The sequence below is a fragment of the Schistocerca serialis genome, chromosome 12 (genome assembly GCF_023864345.2).
Source record: "Schistocerca serialis cubense isolate TAMUIC-IGC-003099 chromosome 12, iqSchSeri2.2, whole genome shotgun sequence".
Lineage (NCBI taxonomy): Eukaryota > Metazoa > Arthropoda > Insecta > Orthoptera > Acrididae > Schistocerca > Schistocerca serialis.
The window spans coordinates 36848436-36870299 of record NC_064649.1 but is presented as its reverse complement, the minus strand read 5'-3'; the positions used below and the strand labels follow the sequence as shown (position 1 = coordinate 36870299).

Below are 21864 nucleotides of genomic sequence, written 5' to 3'. Positions count from 1 at the left end.
ATACTTTATGGATCTTGGAAGAGTGACTTCCCTAACAATTTATGAAATGGAGCATGTCGTGCATCTAGCTCCAACTACCATTCCGCGTTCAAAGTCTGTTAATTCCCATTGTGTGACCATAATCGTGTCGGAAACCTCTTCGTATGAATCACCTGAGTACAAATGACAGCTCCGCCAAAGCACTACTCTTCTATACCTTGTGTACACGAAACTGCCACCATCTGTATATGTGCGTATCGCTATCCCATCATTTTTATGACATTAGTGTATTACAGCATATTATAAAAACAGTCCAGACCTAAATTAACAAAAGCAAACGGAAATATACCTGAATACATGCTGATACTGTGATAAACACCTTCCTTCAAACAGATGCTGCCACCTACTAAGAACATGCAAAACTGAAAAGAAGTAATGTACAAAAAGCTCAGGATGTGAAGTGTATGCTACAATCAGGCACAGGGAGTGTAGTTTATCCTCTGGAAAAAAAAAGAAGAAGAAGAAGTTGCATGTGGCATATATGCTACATATGGACTGAGAAGGATAACAAGGACACTCATTAATGGCGTGTCACTCACCTAATGGCATGCTCCACAAAGACGCTTCCAACGCAGACTTTCTGAGGAGGTGGCTGCATGGCGCGTGACAGCAGCGTGTCGTACTCGGCCCTGTTCTGCTGAATCATGTGCTCTGTGCCTTCACTGATGCGTGCTTCACACACCTGCAGAGACAAGAAAAGTAGTCACACAGTTATAGCCATGAAGGACACGCCCCCTCCCCCTTGCTGGAGAGAACACAAAGCATGATCATAACATAATGGGAATTTTGAATTTTGGTTTTTATTAAACAATCTTCATTTATTCATCAACATCAAGTTCGGCCCCACCAAAGTAATTCCCCTTAGATATAATACACTTGTTCCAGCACTTTTTCCAATCTTGGAAGCACTTCTAGAGCTCTTTTCATTATGGTGTTAAGTTCCTTCAGCGAGTCTGTTTTTACCTTATCAGTTGTGACAAAGCAACATCCTCTCTTGGGCCTCTTCAGCCTCAGGAATAGAAAGAAGTCACAGAGGGGCATGTCTGGCAAATACGGTGGCTGAGACAACAAAACAGTTTTGTTTTTTGCCAAAAGATCACAAAAATGAGGCGTGAGCAGGAGCAACTTTGTAATGGAATTTCCTGGAGTGGTTTTGCCACATTTCTGGTCATTTTCTTCAGATTGCTTCACACAAATGGCGAATAATTTCCAGATAGTATTTCTTATGGACCGTACAACTATAAGGCAGTAGCTCATGATTCACTATCCAACTGTAATAAAGGAAAACAGTGAGAAAAACCTTCATGTCATCGAACTTGTACAGTTTTTTTTCTGTCTTTGCTCTCCAGGTAATTTCCATTGGGACGAATGGGTCTCGGTTTTGACATCATACCCCTACGTTTCATCACCTGTTATAACCTTCTTCAGAATTTCTGGATCATTGTCGACTTCCTTCAGAAATTTTTGAGCACATCTGTGCTCCATCGTTTCTGGTCCAAATTCAACAATTTCAGAACAAACTTTGACGCTACACGTTTCGTGCCCAAAATATCTGAAAAAATTTCTTCACGTGAGCCAAAGAGTACGTTGACATCATCAGCAGCCTCGTTGATGGTAATGTGGTGATTTTCCAGAACCATTTTCTTATTTCTTCCACAGTGTCATCAGTAATTGATGCGTTGAGGCGTCCAGGGTGGTCATCATCTTCAACATCATGTTGAGCCTTTTGAAACGTTTGTATCACTCAAAACTCTTGTCTTTCTCACAGCAGACTTGCCAAAAGCCACAGTCAACATTTCGAATATGGTGCTGTACTTTATTCCATTTTTTAAGCAAAATTTATGTAAATTCTTTGATCCATCTTTTTCAAAAGTAAAAATTCACCGAGCACTTGAAAACACGTGTAACATTTTCGACTATTGACAATAAACTAAACATTCAAAATAGCTGAAAATACAAATATACGTCAGGGTCGTGTGTACCAACAAAAAAAAAAAAAACTTTTGGAAATCAGATGTATACAGTCCGCAAAACTAAAGAATTCCTGTTACTTTTTGATCACACTTTATATGCCATTAAACCTGAAACACAAGTGTGGTCCAACCATGTAATCTGCGATTCTAGTTGTATAGGCAATGGGCTGTGGGTTAATACATGTTTATGTGCCTAATATTTTGTCCACAATGCTGAAGACATCCTCAACGCCTATAAGGCTCTGTTAGTCGATTTTCGAACACGAGCAAGCCCGACGAGCCAAACTGTCTGTATACAACTGAGCAACAGGCAGGTCATGGTGCCATCTGACTGCTGCCAAAGATCACGGAGTCATGCCAGCAAGTGTTACAGTGCTTTTAACTGCAGAAGAGTTGCTGCTAATTGGTTTACTTAGCAGTATGTCCCACAACTCTTTTCTACAACCGTCTTCATCCTTTTGGATTTCTATATCCTCTCTGTACATGCCATCATAGTAATACCTAGATCTTGATACAAGTACAGTATAAGACAGCCGATTTTGGTGGTTGCCTGGTCCCGCAGCACGATCTGGTACTACCAACCTATTCACATTGCTCGGAAGACAATTGCTCTTGTGTTCTTTATGTCAGGTGTTAATACTAGGGTTTAGGTCCACATCTACATCTGTACTCTGCATGACACCCTATGGTGTGTGGAGGAATGTATTTCTCGTAGCTCTAACTGACCTCCTCCTCTCCCTCCCCCCCCCCCCTTTCCCGTCCCATTTACGAATGGCACATGGGAAGCACGGCAGTTGGTAGAGCTCTGTATCACATCTAATTTCTCACCATTCTTTCTTCTCGCGACAATTTTGAAATACATATGCAGAAGGAAGTGATATACATGAGATAAGGAAAGTCATGGGATACTGATATGCACGTATAAGGACAGCGGTAGTATCACATACACAAGGCATAAAAGGGCAGTGCATTAGCGGAGCTGTCAACTGTACTCAGGAGATCCACGTAAAAAGGTTTCTGACATGATTATGGTGACATGACAGGAATTAACAGACTCTGAATGTGGAATGGTACTTGGAGCTAGATGCTTGGGACATTCCATTTCAGAAATCATTAGGGAATTCAATATTCTGAGATCCGCAGTGCCAAGAGTACCAAATTTCAGGCATTACCTCCCACCACCACAACGCAGTGGCTGACGGCCTTCACTTAACAACCGAGAGCTGTGGCGTTTGCATTGAATTGTCAGTGCGAACAGCAGAAATCAATGTGGGACGTACAACAAATGTTTTCATTATGACAGTGCAGTGGAATTTGGCATTAATGGGCTTTGGCAGCTGACTACCTCTGTGAGTGCCTTTGCTAACAGCACAACATCGCCCACAATGCCTCTCCTGGTCTCGTGACCATACCGGTTGGACCCGAGACAACTGGAAAACTGTGGCCTGGACAGATGAGCCCCTATTTCAGTTGGTAAGAGCTGATGGCACAGACCCCACAAAGTTATGGACTCAAGTTGTCAACAAGCCAATGTGAAAGCTGGTCATGGCTCCTTAATGCTGTAGGTTGTATTTACATGAAATTTCCTAGTTATGTTCGGCTGCTTGGAGGTCATTTGCAGCAATTCATGGACTTCATGTTTGCAAACAACAATTAAACTTTTATGGATGAGACAGCACCACGTCATCAGTTTGAAGAACATTCTGGACAATTCGAACGAATGATTCGCCAACCCAGATCACCCGACAGGAATCCCATTGAACATATGTGTGACACAATTGAGGGGTCAGTTCATGCACAAAATCCTGCACTGGCAACACTTTTGCAGTTATGGACAGCTTTATAAGCCGCCTGACTCAGTAGTTCTGTACGGTCTTCAAACGACTTGTTGAGCCCACACCACATCGAGTTGCTGCACTACACTGTGCAAAAGAGGAGGTATCCCCATGACTTTTACTATCTCAATGTATATCGTTTGATTCTTCTTGCAACATACACATTCCTAATACAGGGTGTCTACATCAAACTGCCTTTTTTTAGGCAGTCTCAAAATAGTAAATCTTTCTTTGTTTCAGGTTTGAATTGACCACTGGGTGGAGGAGGATATGAAGTTGCTGATTAATAATTATCAACATTTGGCATATTATCATTGTTTCACTGTTGTCCATCAGCACCTCACAGTCTTGTGCTTAGTGTTGCTACTCTCGATCACAGGGGCCATGGTTTGATTCCCGGCCCAGTCCCGGATTCTTTGCACCTGGCATCTCGGAATATTGAACTCCCAAACAATTTCCAAACTCGCATGACCCATGCGTCTAGCCTCAACTACCATTCCATGTTCAAAGTCTGTTAATTACCATTGTTCAGCCATAATCACGTCAGAATGTTATTACCTGAATACATATGACAGCACCGTCGATGCATCGACCATTTATACCCCGTGCACCCAATACTACCACCATCTGTAAAAGTGCATATTGTTCTCCCATTACTTTTGTCACCTCACCTCAGTGTAAGATGAATATCAACAAAAGTAAAAGGAGGGTAGTAGGAAGAAGTCAAATTAAATCAGGTGAAGTGGATACAATTGGGAAATAAAACAGTAAAAGTGGTTGACAAGTTTTACTACTTCAGCAAGAAAATAAGTGATGATGGCTGAAATACAGATATACGAGGGGCGTTCAGAAAGTAAGCTCCGATCGGTCGCGAAATGGAAACGACTATGAAAATCCGATAAAGCTTTGCACAGATGTGTTGGGTAGTGTCTCTAGTATAACCCCAGTTAGCATCACGTCGCTCTTCTCATTTCTGACCTCGCAGTGAGTGCGTAAAGATGTCTAGAAAATAGTGTCTGCCGCCAAGTACGAGGGCCTGATGAGAAATTTCGCCTGAAGCTATGCAGCTAACATTACATAACTGTCGTGCTGTTTCTTCTTCAAGACAATTCTCAGCCGCATTCTGCAGGGGCAATGAAGATGCTCCTGCATCGTTTTCAAATGGAAATGTGAGATTACCCACAATACAGTCCGCAATTGTCTCCCCCTGAGTTTCATCTCTGGTCACATGAACCGCTGTCTTTGAAGACAACATTTTGACACAGACAACGAGGTGTAGGCCAGTGTGGAGAATTGGCGGAAAGCACTGGCGGCTGCCTTCTATGATGAGGATATTGAAAAGTTGGTACAACGCTATGACAAAAGTCTAAGTCAGAACGGCGACTACGTAGAGAAGTAGCTGAAAGGTGTAGCTAATTGTTACAAGTAAAACATTTCTGATGTTCACTGTGGTTTCAATTTGGCAGTCAATCGGAGCTTACTTTCTGAACAGGCCTCGTATGAACAATAAAAGGTGTTTCTGAAAAAGAGAAATTTGTAAACACTGAATATAAATTTAAGTGTTGCGAAGTCACTTTTGAAGGTATTTGTCTAGATCGTTTCCTTCTATAGAAATAAATGTGGGCAGGAAGAAGTCAAGACAAGAAGAAAAGAGAAGCAAGGGATGAAAGTAGCAAGCAGGTTCAAACGGGTGTATGTCGTAGTAGCTATTCGCAGATGGAGAGGCTCACACACTACAGAGTACTGTATTTACTCGAATCTAAGCCGCACTCGAATCTAAGCCGCACTTGAAAAATGAGATTCGAAATCAACGAAAAAAAATTTCCAGAATCTAGGTAGCCATTGCTATGCGTCAGGCGCTCCGTCCGTATTTATACAGGTACCCTTCCTTTTTCACGTGCTTCGTCTGGTTTGAATTGATTGCTTATTTTTCTATGATCTGATAAGTGCCGTTCATTTTGTTATAGGTGTTTACTTGACTCTAAGCTGAAAATGCATTATTGTACTGTGTCATGCATTGTTTGTCACATTCTGATAATGAGTGTTTACAGACTGTCACCGCTCCTGGCATGGCTTGCTTTTGTGCATGCTACCGCCGCTTACAATTAAAAAAAAAAAAAAATAGAGAAATCATCTCATTAGCGAAACAATGGCAAGAGACTGCTATTTGTTGTTACTTACACTGCTCTTTTCTTTGATAATGATCAACAAGAACTAAATAATAGACTGCGTATGATAGAAGATGTTCTGAACGAAAGTTTAGCGAAAATTTTTCTCCACTTGAAAATCTTTGCAGACGCCTCTTTAGTACATTACATTTTGCACAGAAATTAGAGTCATCTTAGATTTAAAAATCTAGTCAATTGCCGTGCTTAATTTCTGACTGTATCACTATTAGGCATAAGAATAATACTGATATAAACATGACATGATACGTATATTCTTCCGCATTTGCTGTTGTCTCACTCAAGTTTCGTAGTTTATTAGGCAGACAGGATTTAAATGAGATAGCAGCAAACATGAAAGAATACATGGCAAAATGTTTATATTCGTATTATTCTTATGGTGAACAGAATACTGCATGTGATTCACAATTCAAAAAGTTCCTATAAGCAACCATCTCTTCTCACAGGTAGGAAAAAATTCAGAACGTAGAGTTGGCCATATTGACAAATATCCCAAACACTCTTGCCAGTCGGATTTTTGTAGTACATTGAAATGCTGCTACATTCGAAGATGAACAATACGGAATTTGTATTTAATTTGTTGGATAATGTATGAAAATGCAGTGACGAAAACTCAGGGCAGAGATAAAAGCTCATCTTCCACCTTTTTTTAATTTATTTACTGACGCAGAGGTTTTGGCGCCAGTATTTATCATTGTGCCTGCAAAACATGCCTGTGTAGCGCTACATATATTCGATGGCAGAAGTTAGCTGTGGCGGCACGTACCAACATTTTTCAGAACTTCCGCCTACTTTGCACTCGATTCTAAGCCGCAGGCGGTTTTTTGGATTACAAAAACCGGAAAAAAAGTGTGGCTTAGATTCGAGTAAATACGGTAGCACAGAGAGCTCCACCAAACCAGACTTTACGCTGAAGACCACAACCGTTAAAGCTTTATGACAGTGTCAGGAGAGCTGACAATAATTTAACAAGGCCAACAGCAGTTAGAGGAAGACTAGACTGAGCCTCACCTTCAGACGGATGTCCGCTGGACCCGCACAGATAAGGTCGTGTGGCTTGCGCCTCGCAGCGTCTGGCCCAGTGTCACAAGCAGCGTGCAGCAGAACCTCCATCTCGACATCGCGGTACGTAGAGGGGACGAGCTCGAGCAGGCTGCAGTCCAGGGCCGTGTGCTCCGACACTCGCAGCGAGTAGATCCTGCGGGTGGACAGTCATCAAGGACTTATTTCCAATCTGCAGCAGCCAGTCACGATATTAATTTTCTGTGGGAAACCATTTCCGCACTCAATTGCATCTTTATTACACAAGGTAACACTAAATTACTTTCACAACTTTTGACTTTAATAGCTTTACACCTACACTAGAGAATAAGAGGTGGTTTTCAACATGTGACATGGCTACTCTTAACACGTTCTGGTTGCTGCTCGTAGAAATTATGAGCTAGTTGTATTTTTCCTTAACAGTCAGCGCTCGAAGATTCTCTGAGCACGACCCTTTCTGATTATTACTTCACGATGCACTGTTTCCAAGCAGTGACAGCTTGACATCAACTGTCCACTCTTTTAGTACTTTAGAGAGAGACTAGATGTATGCTCCTCCTTCCACAAAGTGCTAGATGACTTTTAACATATTACTTGCATGATCAGTTCCTGCACATTTGTCGTTGCTGTGTTCCTCCATAGCTGTCTTGATTGCAAAAGTTTGTCATAAAATGGGGGACAATTTGACTGACGAAGTAATTCTGCGGATGCTTGAAGAGTCCAGTTCAAAAATTGACAATGATGGTTTTGAAATCATTTACAGCATTTCTGAAACAGACAGCATTCTGCTTTTCTGCCCCAGCTTGTAAGCAGCAGCCATATAAAGAAGTCAGAAAAGTTTAGGACTTTTGGAGGACTGTAGCAGCACTGTGGTGCAATAGTATTGGTTAAAGACTTTTTTCCTCCAGGTGTTGCAGAGATTTGACAAAAATGTGGACGCTGCAGGTGAAAGTTCAGTGTGCAACTTTGTTCACAGAGAAGTAGTGCAATACTCAAATACAACAAAGGTTTCAGATACAGTCCCTAACAACTATTCTGGCTTATCATTTGTCATTTATTGTGCGATGTAGTGTTCTCCATACACAGGGGCTGGGTTACCCATCTGTTTCAGATGCCACTGTGCACAAGGTATGGCAGGTTACTGCAAGAAGTCCGATAAACTTACTGCATATGACAGCCAGAAAGTTGGAGATGCCAGAGTCAACAATGTCTGCATAATATGAGGCAAGCCCGGAAAGTAAGTACCATTTGGGGAAAAAACTCATAACATTATTTTTCAAATGAAAATTAGTTTTTAAAAGAAAGAATATTTCTTGAAGTATTTTTCTACGTAGTTGCCACCAATGTTCAGACATTTATTGTAGTGGGAAACCAACACCCTATGCCCGTTTCAAGAAAGATGTTGCCAGAGAGGACTGCCACTGCTGAACACCATCTTTTGCATTGACACAGCTGTCAAAGTGCCTTTCTCCAAAATCATGCTTTAAGTTCAAGAACAAGTGTTACTCAGAAGGTGCGAGATTGAGGATGTATGGCGGGCGGGTGATCAAACTGCTACCAAAATGCTGAATAAGGTTTTCAGCAACACCAGCCGAATGGGGACATGCACTGTCAATAAGCGGAAACGTGTTGCAGTACAAAATTAAATGATATTAACTTTCCTTTTAAAAAGCCCTATTCATCTTTTCTTTAGGACTTATCATTTGTGTGAAGAGAATGAGAAAATAATGAAAACCTTGCGTGACGCACTCGCACTGAGATGTAGGTAGGTTTTGTAAGCCAGTTTAAGGTAGTTTCCTGACTTGCTAGCCCACATGCACTACAGCAAATTATTCATCTCGACTTCGTCAACACTACTGTGATACATTGTAAACAATGACAATGTACTGAATAATAAAGGAAATAAATAACAAGAAATATGTTCTATCTCAGAAACCATTCAGAATAGCACATATGTCCACATGAAGTTTTCCGCTTCAAATGATCATGCCTGTCAATCCTGATTATTGATCATTTGTCCTGGGACATCCTTATGTAAATGCCTTCAGGACCCCTCTTACATCAAACCAGAGATTTATATGTAATTACAAAACTTATTAAAATCACTGTTACTTAAAAAATCATAATATTTTTAATGTGATATCTCTTCTTCTTCTCTCTGTATGTATTTGGCTGTTATGCTCTCTTGGTTGAAATTGTTGATTTTCCTGTCTTCCGAAATATCTCCTGCCCACTGGGTAGTAATATCATCAAGAATATACCCAGCTACTCTTCTTAGCGATGGATTCTAGTGCTTGTATTCTGATAGGAACAAGTGTTTCTGCTGTGTTGTCCAGAGAAGAGCTTCAAGGGCCACAGAGAAGTTGTTATTGTAAACTGTAGTGGGTCAACAATAAGCTTGATCATTTGCACTGTGACACAACCCTGTTCAGTACATGCTGATCTGAAGGATTTTTCAATGGTTTTGTCACCTCAAGAGACAATTTTTCTCTACTACCGTCACCTTCATGAAATAATCAGTAAGTCTATGTTTTATTTACAGTTCAATGACAGTTATCTCTGGAGTCGAGTACTGGTCTAGTTCCTTGGTTGGGACAAAGTGATCAGCTGCAGCTACTGCTTTGCCTGTACTTCTCTCGATCAAGCAAGCTTTTCCATAGCTTATCTGGTCTTTATGTTATGAGGTAACCAAAGAGGTGACCTCAGAGAAAACAGTCTTACATCCAAAGTGAAAATCTTGCGAATATTGATGGAAAATCAACTGAATTTTTTAAAAGTCAGAAATAAAAAACGTCCTCAAGAAATAAGTCACTGGTTTATAATTTCCTTAAAGGGTTGTCAGAGTGGTTTAGTGTTATCTCCAGGAGTGAACTGATTGGTTATGTTATGTTACTGAACTCCAAGTTCAAAAGGCAAGGATTTTCAGCAGACAAAATATTTCAGGATTGCTTTGAGAAGGCTATTACAGAAATGAAAGCATTGTATATAAAATCAAAGATGAGGTGACTTACCGAACGAAAGCGCTGGCAGGTCGATAGACACACAAACATACACACAAAATTCAAGCTTTCGCAACAAACTGTTGCCTCATCAGGAAAGAGGGAAGGAGAGGGGAAGACGAAAGGAAGTGGGTTTTAAGGGAGAGGGTAAGGAGTCATTCCAATCCCGGGAGCGGAAAGACTTACCTTAGGGGGAAAAAAGGACAGGTATACACTCGCACACACGCACATATCCATCCACACATACAGACACAAGCAGACATATTTAAAGTCTTTAAAGTCTTGGTCTTTAAATATGTCTGCTTGTGTCTGTATGTGTGGATGGATATGTGCGTGTGTGCGAGTGTATACCTGTCCTTTTTTCCCCCTAAGGTAAGTCTTTCCGCTCCCGGGATTGGAATGACTCCTTACCCTCTCCCTTAAAACCCACTTCCTTTCGTCTTCCCCTCTCCTTCCCTCTTTCCTGATGAGGCAACAGTTTGTTGCGAAAGCTTGAATTTTGTGTGTATGTTTGTGTGTCTATCGACCTGCCAGCGCTTTCGTTCGGTAAGTCACCTCATCTTTGATTTTATATATAATTTTTCCCAAGTGGAATGTTTCCTTCTATTATATTGAAATGAAAGCATTGGTTGTTCAAGAAGAAAAAACACAGCTCATTTCTCAACCAGTTATCACCATAATGCGTGAGACTTCTTCAACATGGGAGTAGTGATAAAACTATTGGTCAGATTCAAGCACGTCTAAAATTGGAAAATGCAGCAACTGTCAACTTGGACAAATATTTAGCGGAGGGATATTTGCCTAGGAACAGAAACACTGGCTTCTTAAACTGGTGGGACACAAGAAAACTGCTGTGGTCAACACTGTATCAGTTGGTTCTAAAAGTGTTAAGTATGACAGCAACATCAGTGTCATGTGAACAAATATTTTCAAAAGCAGAACAAATATGCACTAAGTAGAGAAACAGGCTCACACTGACTAAAATTTGTCACATTTTACTTTTAAATGACAATGCTGACTATTTTTTTCCGTTTTGGGTTCATTTATGGTAATACTGACTGTAAATGATGACTGCAGATTCACTTTATTTACAGTTATGTTATAATACGCATATTGTATTAGCAATAAAAGTATCAAAATATAGCAAACATCAGCCTTCATCCTTAAAACTTTTCCACTTGATAAAAAATATTTAGGATTTTGTTATAGTATCAATAATTTTCACAGCAAACAATGTTTAAAACTTTTAAATCTCAAAATTAGTAGGGACATAACACAAAATTGTTACACCTTTTCATATGTTATTTCAAAATAGGGCCAAATCCAATAAAAATACAGGTTTAGTGACATGAATTAAAAAGGCAATGTCCCTTCTTTTTAGTTATTTTGTGAGTGAGTCATAAAAAAGAGCTAGTTCAGTCCCATGAGTGACCAGTTCTGATCCAGTTTTGCCTATCTCTAGTGGCAAGGGAAACATTTCAGACACACATCCACTCAGAATCAACACAAAAAGGTCTCACAAGATTGCATAAATGCCGTCAATGAAAGCACCCCCTGGGATGTTCATTGCCATACATTTTGCACTAAAAAAGACAGTTTACAGTTCGATGTAGAACACCACGATGTTTTGATGACCTTTCGAACTGCTGACACACCCTGGATGTAACCTTTCTCTAAAAACATTGTAGTGCTGCAATCCCACTGTTACAAAATCTTTGGAGTGTAGCAGGGTCACAATTTTTGCTTTGCTATAAAGAATGGAACTAGGATCTGTTAAAAAATGTGTGTGGGTGGCACCGAGGGTGTAGCGGAACTGGGAGGTCTTAGAAGGACCCTTTGCGACTTTATTCACATATATTTCTATGTCACTCCCCACCCTCCCACCCCCTCCCCACCCCCACCTCCCCGCACTCCATGACCATTCTACAAGAGAGCATGAAAGTGGAGGGAAGAAAAAGCGTTAACACCCTTTTCTGTTTCGAATACAGCTCACATTTCGTTGCGTGGTCCTGAAATATCCCTAGTGGTTCCACCTGATATACCAGAGCAAAAACTGCAGTCACACTATGCTCCAAAATGATCAGATTACGTTCAATAGGGTTGCAGCCCCATAATGTCTTTAGTGAAGGGTTGAATCATTTGTAGCGTGCCAGCAGAAACAAAGATTGTCAAGAACATCATTCTGTTGCATATCGCACTGCAAACTGTCATTTTTGATCACAAATGTGTGTAAATGAATGCCCCAAGGAAATGGGCGATCGCACTGGCGCCTTTATGCTACCACCTGAGGCCTTTTCGTGTTGATTCTGAGTGATGGTGTGTTTGAAACGTTTTCTTCAGCCACCAATAAGAAAACCACATGATTTCAGAATTAGGTGTTCGTGTTCTGGCCTCTGTCACACATGTTAAGAGAAGGGGCGAGTTGTGGGTAAGAGGGGATGTGATGATTTCCCCATCATGCCAGCATTAACTGACCTTACACCTCTCACAATCTTCTGAACTCTAGCCTTTTTCACACATGTTGACACCCTCCCATTTGAAATGTCGGCAAATCTGAGGGTGACACTGCAGGGTGCCACACTTTTGTATTGTTATAGAGGAAGGTTGTAGGCACTTTTGAGCCAAATTTCAAACTTTGGTTCACAATGGGGGAAAATCATGGGATTTCAAAAAACTGACCCTTTTATTCTTTCATACATAGCAGATGCACTAACTCTGGGTTTGGAACTACTAGTCCCTTCCTTGTGGAGGAGACTTGGAAAGGTTAATAAGGAGAAGTAGGTCACTCATACACCAGCATGGGAGGGAGACACCTTTAGGGGGGGACAAACAGGTGGGTCTTAATAAATGTTTCATACTCACTGTGCAAACTCGGTGATGGCACGGAAGGATGACTTCAGGGCAGACAGCATGGCTGCTCTGTTCTGCAGCATATCTGCCTGGATGGACGGGATGACCGGCTTGGAGGGCCGCAGTGGAGGTGGAGGCACCGGTGTGTCGTACAGCTGCAGCCTGTGGCAGTAAAACGTGACGGTAGAACTCGGTTTCCTGTTTATCAATTATACAAGATTTTCAAGAGTCAAGTATATACACGGGTTGGAAAAGAATATGCAAACACCCTCTGAGAGAAGGGGCACAACTGCTATTCCACCTCCATCATCGTTGCATTAACTTGCCATTATTTTGCACGAAAACTGGTATAACATTCCCTTCAAAACCTTACGGGACCTGTATTGATACATTCCAAGATGACTGGAAGCTATTTTGAACAACACTGGTTTTTCTACAACATATTAGGCACGGTAATGTGCTGTCTTTTTGGTATTTCCCTGTATGTTAAGTACACTACGAGCCTAAGTACAATGACCACTTGCTTAGCAATATGTCTGTCCACTTTTGGATAGCAATACAGTACTGAATCTGTGTGGCATGGGTTCAGAAAGTCCTCAGTAGGTTTGTGGCACCATGTGTCCACTAGGAGGTCATGCAATTCCCATAAATTAGAGCTGGTTGTTTTGGGACACAGTGCCCCACATGTGCTGATCAGGAAAATTTTGTGAGCAAGATTTCAATGTCAGTTCACGATCACACTTCTCAGACCATAATAGCATGATTATGTCTCTGGTAGATGAAGTCATTGCCATCAGGGAAAACATTGAGCATGAAGAGATACAAATGGTCCACAATAGTGTTTACATAGTCCGTAGCTGTCATGGCGTCTTTGATTACCACCACAGGTCCAATGGAAGCCAAGGTGAATGTACTCCATAGTATAATACTGCTCTCATTGGCCTGCATCTGTGGCGTAGTGCAAATTTCGAGGAGCAGTTCACGTGCCTGATGGAGGGTAAAATAACAACCACTGACCTGGTGTAACAAGAAATGAGGGTCATCAAACCATTCACTGTGTTTCCATTGATCCATAGTCCAATTTCCATGTTCCCATGCCCACTGCAATCATAATTGGTAATGATGTCAACACAGCTCAGCATGGGAACATGTAGGTGCATCTGCTGGAAATCTCCAGAGAACCTGCTCTGACCTCGATGGAAAACCCTTGCTACCTCTTGGATATGCAAGCTGAGCACTTGGTGCTGTTCCTGCACATCCTAATTGCACGTTCTTTATTTGACCTGTCTCAGTGTTGGTTCTGGCTGTGGCTAAGCATTCCTCCAAGAGAGAAAGACTGGGCCTATTTGTGGCAGCCAATTGCTGCATACACAAGCTCATCAAATTTGTCAGCTAGTGTGTGCATGATATCCTGTGTAATTCACTCCAGTGACTGAACTGGACGTGGTAGTATTGCCTTTTGCCAGGTGCCCTGGTTTCTTCTCAACTGGGTGAAATCATTGCCACACTGACATGGCATTGTGCCACTTTGTCGTGATGCATTTTCACCCTGTCCGGTACATTTCCGCACTGTCTGATGCGCTTCTGCACTGTCGGAACTTGCTTCCACAATTTTCTTCTGCAGTGTCATCGTGTACTTCCACACTGTTGCGACATGCTTCTGCAATGTGCTTCCACACTGTCACAATGTGCTTCTCCGCTGTCACAAGATGCTTCCGCACTGGTGCAACATGCTTCCACATTCTGCCCTGCAGTTGTGCTGCAATGGTCACAATGTGCTTCTGCGCTGTCGCGACATGCTCCTGCGCTGTCACGATTTTATTCCACACTGCCACGTCGTGGTTCTATGGTGTGCTTTTGTGCTGCAATGACATGCTTCATGCTGTTACAATATTCTTCCACACCGTCTCAATGTGCTTCAGTGCTGTCACAATGTGCTTCAAGCGCTGTCATGGCGTGCTTCCGTGCTGCCTTGGCATGCTGCAACTCTGGTCCCCCTCCTTGGAGTCATAGCAGCACGAATGGCAGTCTGTGGCCGACAGTGCACTACACGCACTCTCACTGAGCAGTGGTGCACTGCCACAAATTCTACCGGTCGGCATCTGCTTCCACTGCATGCCACGATTCCAACGGTCAGATTCTGCCGTGCTGCTCGCTTCTTCTTAATATTTCTGCTGCCCTCTCGGGGTCAGCTTCTTTGTGTGTGTTTCCAGCTGGCCCTGGTGTATCTCCATGAAGAATCTGCACCTCTTCCAGCTGGTCACATGCTTGCCACTATATTTGGAGCACTGTGGTTGTGCCATCTTCTCCCGCTTGCAGTCACATGAGGCATGCCATCCTGTACATTTCACACAAATGGGATTCCTGTTCCAGCACTCGACCACGTGCCCACACTACTGGCAGTTGAAACACTGGGGAGAGTTGTCAAAATCTGGTGGCATCAGTTGAGCTGACACAGTCACGTCTAGAAATTCTTTCACTAGAAATATGTCGGTATTCTTCTTGTGCCAGCACGACACCATGAATAACAACAATGTCATGCTCATCTGATCAAACATGCCACAGTGAGATGTCACCTTAGCAACCCACTCTTCCCGCTTCAGTGATGACTACTGCGATGTCTTCCCGCTTCAGTGGTGACAACTGCGATGTCCACCATACACGGAAACCCTCTGATAACAACTTTTACCGTCCCCCTCCCCTCCTCCCCCACTCACGTACAGTCCACAATTCCTCAGTGAAAACATAAATGGCTAACATCTGTTTGACCACCTTCCAGTCATTTTCATTCCAGAAAGAGATCATCAGGGTGTGTACCTCATACTTGTGCTTCAATTTCTGGACCATCTCCTCCCTCATCACAGCCCTCTGCCATCCCTTTCTGTTGACGTGGATGACATGGCCAGAGGCATTTCAGTCTTCCAGTCACGACCCCTCATTGGACAATGCCTTATCATCTTTTCCCAGCAGTTCATTCCCATCTCTCCTGCACTGTACACAGTGATTTCTCGGTTGCTGTGTACCACGACCTGCAGCACAGCACTGTTGCAGCTCGCCATCTGTTCAAGTATCTGCTGCTCTGTCATCTTCTTCTTGTTCCTAGTGCTCTCGTATGCCACCTCAAAATTCTTGTCAGTTTCTCCTGGGTAAAAACCTCCTCACTGTCTTACTCTCGTCGACTCACCACCGAGTTCCCCACTCGGCAGTCTCACTGAACAGACTACAATTGTGACACGCCATGTTCAACAGTGTGCACTGAATGATGTGCTCCAAAATACTTGTGCCTGCACCAGCATTGTAGTCTGTCACCAAGTCTGCCACCGATCACAGCTTACCTGCTTCACCACTTTCCATAGGTACTTACAGTACTAGCATCCAAACAGCCAGCTGGTTGCACCACTGCTGAGATGCTCATTCCCAGGCTCTCAGCCCTAACAATCTGCCCTTTCTCAAATATGCTAATGTCAGAGGATTTCCCCTCTTGCTACCTGTACTGACCCTAGAATGCTTCCTCATTTGTCTCTACTTCACTTACATACTTTCTTTACGGCATTACGTGTACATGACACCACCTGGCGACATTCAGTTTCACAACAGACAATTGTCATAATGTTTTCGCTCATCAGTGTAACATATTTTCATAAATAATGTTTGTAGTTGAAACATAAAGAAACAGAATATTTTGGAATGTGGTTATACAGCAGAATGCAGAAGAGTAAGTGTGTACTTCTATGAGCTGCAACAAAAAAATATGGTGAATAATTTTATTACAAGTGAAGTAATAAGCTTACATGAAAATTGATTTGACCTCCTTCAATGTACTGTCCTTGGCTGGCAATGCACTTATCCCAATATTGAATCCAAGACTGGGAGCATTTCTGGAAGGCTTCTTTTGGAAGGGCATTCAGCTGCTCTGTCGTGGTCCTCTTAGTGTCAGGAACGGAGTTTTAAGTGTTGGGAAGAGACAGAAGTCACATGGTGCTAAATCTGGTGAGTAAGGCAGATCTGGACAGGTAGGAACACTTTTTCCATCCAAAAACCTGTGAATCAAAAGCGAGGTGTGACATGGCGCATTGTCATGATGAAGAATGAAGCCTTTGGCCCATTTTTCTGGTCTCACTCTTTGTACATCATTTCGCAAATGTTGCAGTACACCCCTGTAAAATTCAACATTTACATTTGTCGCCCTTCGAACAAACTCCGATCATGCTATGCCCTCATTATTGCAGGGGGGGAAGGGGGGGGGGTAGAGCAATACTTTCATATCCATTTTAGGGTGAGCATATTTCTGGTTTTCCCTTTGGAACGCTGAATTTTCATCTCTGAGTCACACCCGAAGACCGAAGTTTCATCTTGAGTTACAATGTTGGACATGAAGCGCGGGTCTGAATGAAGACCTTCCTTCAACTTTTTGTCAACTAACACACAATTTTCCTTCTGCTTGTCACTCAAAAGTCTGGGGAAAAAACTTTGTACTCACACAACTCATTTGGAAATTATCGTACTCCCACACGTCATTTGGAAATTATCAGTTAAAATTATTTGCTTGGATCCACATGAGATGCTAAACTCTCTGGTAATCTCTCTAATAGTTATTCACCTGTTTGAACAAACAATTTTTGCCACTTTTTACACATTTTCTTCTGGTTTTGAGATTAATGCATGTCCCAAACGGTGCTCATCTTCTAATGATTCATATCTGCTTTTAAGTCTCTCATACTGCTTGTAAACAGTCCTAAGAGTTACAGCAATATCGCCATATGCCAATTTCTACTTTTCATGAGTTTCTTTGGCACTTTTTTGCAGCTTCAAAGAGAATTAAATGTTCATGCTTTGTTCAGAATCCATGATGGGTGACAGATATGATAAACAAAGCATCACTCTAGCATCCCTGAATGCTGACTGACACATCACAACGTGCTCCACCTTGACACTGCCTATCTCAATGGATCAGTCTATTGGACAAATCAAATGGTTGTAGCATTAGTAATTCCTGCTAGAAAAATTCATTCACCATATTTTTTGATCACATGTTGTTTTTCCACATGACTACTACAATATATAATTAAATGCCAGGAAGAGGGTTCATCAAATCACCTTCATTCTATTTCTCTGCTGTTCCACTCTCAGAAAACACTTAAATCTTTCTGTGTGAGCTCTGATTTCTCTAGTTTTATTACTATGATCATTTCTCCCTAATAAGGTAGGTGCCAACAAAATATTTTTGCATTTGAAGGAGCAAGTTGGTGATTGAAATCCATGAATAGAGCTAATAATTAAAGAGGAGGTACTGAATCAATATGAGGAGAAAAGATATATATGGCAGAAGTTACCGAAAAGTATATATCAGCTGTTAGGACACATCTTAATGCATCAAGAAATCATCCACTTGGAAAAAAAATTCAACATGTTCGATGACATGTGAAGGTTCTTCTCACAATTTTCTTTTATTACAATTGGATAGTGCATCATGAGTTCCTGTCTTAATAAGTAATACTATCTGGAAGTTATACACTGTTTGCATGGAGCAATCCACAGAAAACCACCAGAACCCTGACAAAATCACTCACCAAAACTGCATCACAATAACACTACTTCACACCTGAATGCTTGTTCATGATTCCTTGGAGAGAAACAAAACCTTTATGTTGCCTAAGGCACAGTATTCGCCCGACATGGCCCCCTGTGATTTCTTTCTATTCCCAAGACTGACAAGGGCCATGAAAGTGTGTCATTTTGCAACCACTGATGAGATAAAAACATAATTGCTGAAGGAGCTGAACACCATAATGAAAAGCAAGTTCCAGAGGTGTGAGGTCACTTTGAAGGGGGCGAAGTTGACATTCATAAATAAATAAAGATTCTTTACGAAAAACAAAAACTCCATGATACAAACTCTGAAAGTAACGTAAGGTGCATCATGGAGAGTACCTTGCACCAATACGTATCATTCCCTCCCTTTCCTATTCCACTCAAGAAAGGAATGAGGGAATAACTGTCTGTCAATGTATTTCCATATGAGCCCTAATTTCTCGTGACTAGCATCACCACATAACCAGAGAAGATCAACATCAGATGTTATCAGTTGTGAATTACCAAGAGGTGAAGAAGTAGTACTAACATTGTTCCTCAGTTATCAGTTGTTTGACCAGAGAAAGAGCAGGATTCCAAGCAGAATTTAAGCAAAAACTCTACTTATAAGACCACTTGCTAATTTAATCTCAACAGCTTCCTTTATAACATTATCCCAACAGCATCAAGTGCTGCCATAATCTTTAAGGAACAGCTTTTGCATCTCCCTTTCAGTTAGCACCCGGCTTTCTGAACCATAAAGGACAATGGAGCCTGTAACAGCATTGCCAATCGCATTTCCATAGCATGTTATATGGGGTTAACGTGGAACAAAGCTCTGAGGGTATACAGACATCTCAAGCCAGCAGAAATTCTTTCACTTACATCAATGGGTATTTGATTATAACAACTGCAATACCTTCCCCGACACTCAAACTAATCAGCAGACTTGAAGCCGTCTTCATCAACTGTGAAGACAAATACCAATACTACAGTAATTTATTGGTGACACATTCTAGTTCAGCATCAAGTAGCTCCAGTTCATAGACTTTCGTTACTCTATCCGCTAACATCACACTTTTGCCAAGGGTGGTGATTTCAGTGATGAAGAGGTACTCTGGTGCTGAAGAAGATGTGTAAGATTCTTCCATCGTGGAGCAACAGCAATATCAGACAGTAGTGACCAAGAAAAGCCAATTGTGCCCAACTTTTGAAAACATTTGATATCATGTCCCTATGTGAGAATGTGCAGAAATGAAATCTTACTTAATTCAGGTGTCAAAGTGAGCCTTCATAGAAGCTACAGCTTTCCTTGAAGGTGTCCTCTGCAGATGAGGTTGTATTATTGGGTGTTACCAAGAAATTCATATGGCCATGGCGTAACAGCCTGGAGTGTTTTAATATACGTTACATTTCTGGGTGAAAGTTTACATTTTGCACTCCTCCACTTGCCTGCTGACAATCCGGTGTGCCGGGTCCTTGGCGTCTTCCGGCTCAGAGCTGGCACGCGCCAGCCGGGGTTTGGAGGATCCGTCCGACTCCTTGTCTGTACAGCGAAAGCGCAGTGCCTGCCACTCTCTCACTGCATTTTGCTGGGCGGTGCGCACTGCCTCGTAGTCCAGGTACTCCAGCCAGGGATGCTGTTAACAAAAGGTACTGCTACACTATCCACACAGACTGTCCCAAGCGGTATTTACAGTGGCTGTTAGGCCAGTAGTAAATATCTCTTATATGAACACTGCAACAAAATAGCACTGTGTGTTCACACTTGGCATCATATGTAACATTCCTTCAACCATCTTCCATTCTTTAGTTACTTGTATGGCCTAATATAGCACTACCCAATCTCAGACTACAACGGGCAGTAGACCAAGAATGGAGTATGTCGTACCACTGATGTCTTTCCTGTCTGAGTGAAGTAAGATTTATTTGCAAATATTCACACATTTTTTTTTTTTTTTGCGAAGACCAGAGGCCATGAGGAGATGTGATGCACATTGTCAACAACTCACTGTGCTTTGTTATAATAATTAAATAGTAATTGAAATTAAAAGCTCTGTAATTCAACCTGTAATTGATGTGACAAAATTGCTTACAATACTTTACCAGTTGGTTGGAGGTGGAAGTGGTCTGATTCATGCTGAGAATATTTTTCACACTGAGAATATTTACATTGTATTCAACAGAGAGGAATTTAACTGTGTATATTAGAGACAATAACATCAATCTTAGTAAGTGAAAAATATATGTGAAAAACCTGTATTTTATTTCAAGAACATCAAATATCTTACATCCCTGAATTTGAAATTAATGGAACATCACATAAATGAAAATATTAAATACATTCACCGAAAATATTCTACTTGCCCAGATAGGCGAACACATTAAGATGCCATTTCCAACATATGGTTATGTGCGCCCATCCCAGATTGAGTCTGTCCTGCGGATAAACAATAAACATTGGTGAGCCCATAAGGCTGGATGTGACTTTTAGGCAATTTCCCTTTTCCAATTAGGTAATCAGCAGACTGGCACCCACATTCCACCTCAGATAAATGCTACGAAAACATTTAGAAAACATTCTCACACTTGAACATGGATTTACTCTGGACACTGACCGATGGAGTACATAGATTTCGTTCCATTCAGGGGTGGTGGGAGGTGGGGGGGGGGGGGGGGGGGGGCTGGGAGTTGTCATCAAGAAGAGCATCTTGCCAACAAGTATCCCTAACACTGCCTTAACTCATGTAACAATGCCAATTCAAAGAAGAATAAGTTGATTGATAATAATACTCTCAGATAATGCTGAAGTAATTATTGATTTCTAACTTATCATTTCAGAGTTCATTTCTACAAGTGCAATTAATTGACCCTTTCTTCTACATGCAGCTATCATCTGAACCTGCATTATGAGAAGACAACAATATGAAAAGGACAGACTGCTACTCACCACACAGATGATGTACTGAGCCAAAGGCACAATGAAAAGATAACTAAACATTTAATCTTTTGGACAAAAGAGTCCTCATTTCAAAACAGAAAACAGAAACATCCACACAAGCTCAAGTCACATGCGCAGCGAACACACACACATGCATGCACGCACACAATGCAACACAATGCAAACACACGCACGCATATGCGCGCGCCACACACACACACACACACACACACACACACACACACACACACACACAAAGCTACTGTCTCTGACTGCAGGACCAACTGCAGACTGTGATTGCAAAGGGGAGGGGAAGGGGGGCGGGGGAAGGAGAGGTATAGAAAGAGAAGGGGGAAAGAGTAATAGACGAGTGGGTGGAATATGTTTAGTGTTGGAGTGGGAGCAGGAAAGGAGATAGGTAGGTGGACG

At 41.8% G+C, this 21864-nt stretch overlaps 1 protein-coding gene across 1 annotated transcript in view; it reads right to left on the bottom strand.

Annotated features, from left to right (window-relative positions):
* LOC126428401 (ectopic P granules protein 5 homolog) overlaps positions 1–21864 on the bottom strand; it is a 359767-nt gene that overhangs the window by 151038 nt on the left and 186865 nt on the right. Inside the window, exons 23-26 of the mRNA XM_050090322.1 lie at positions 19947–20134; positions 12936–13085; positions 7045–7231; positions 579–721 (exon numbers count right to left, since the gene is read on the bottom strand). Coding sequence (XP_049946279.1) covers positions 579–721; positions 7045–7231; positions 12936–13085; positions 19947–20134 — 668 coding nt within the window. The remainder of the gene's footprint in view (positions 1–578; positions 722–7044; positions 7232–12935; positions 13086–19946; positions 20135–21864) is intronic.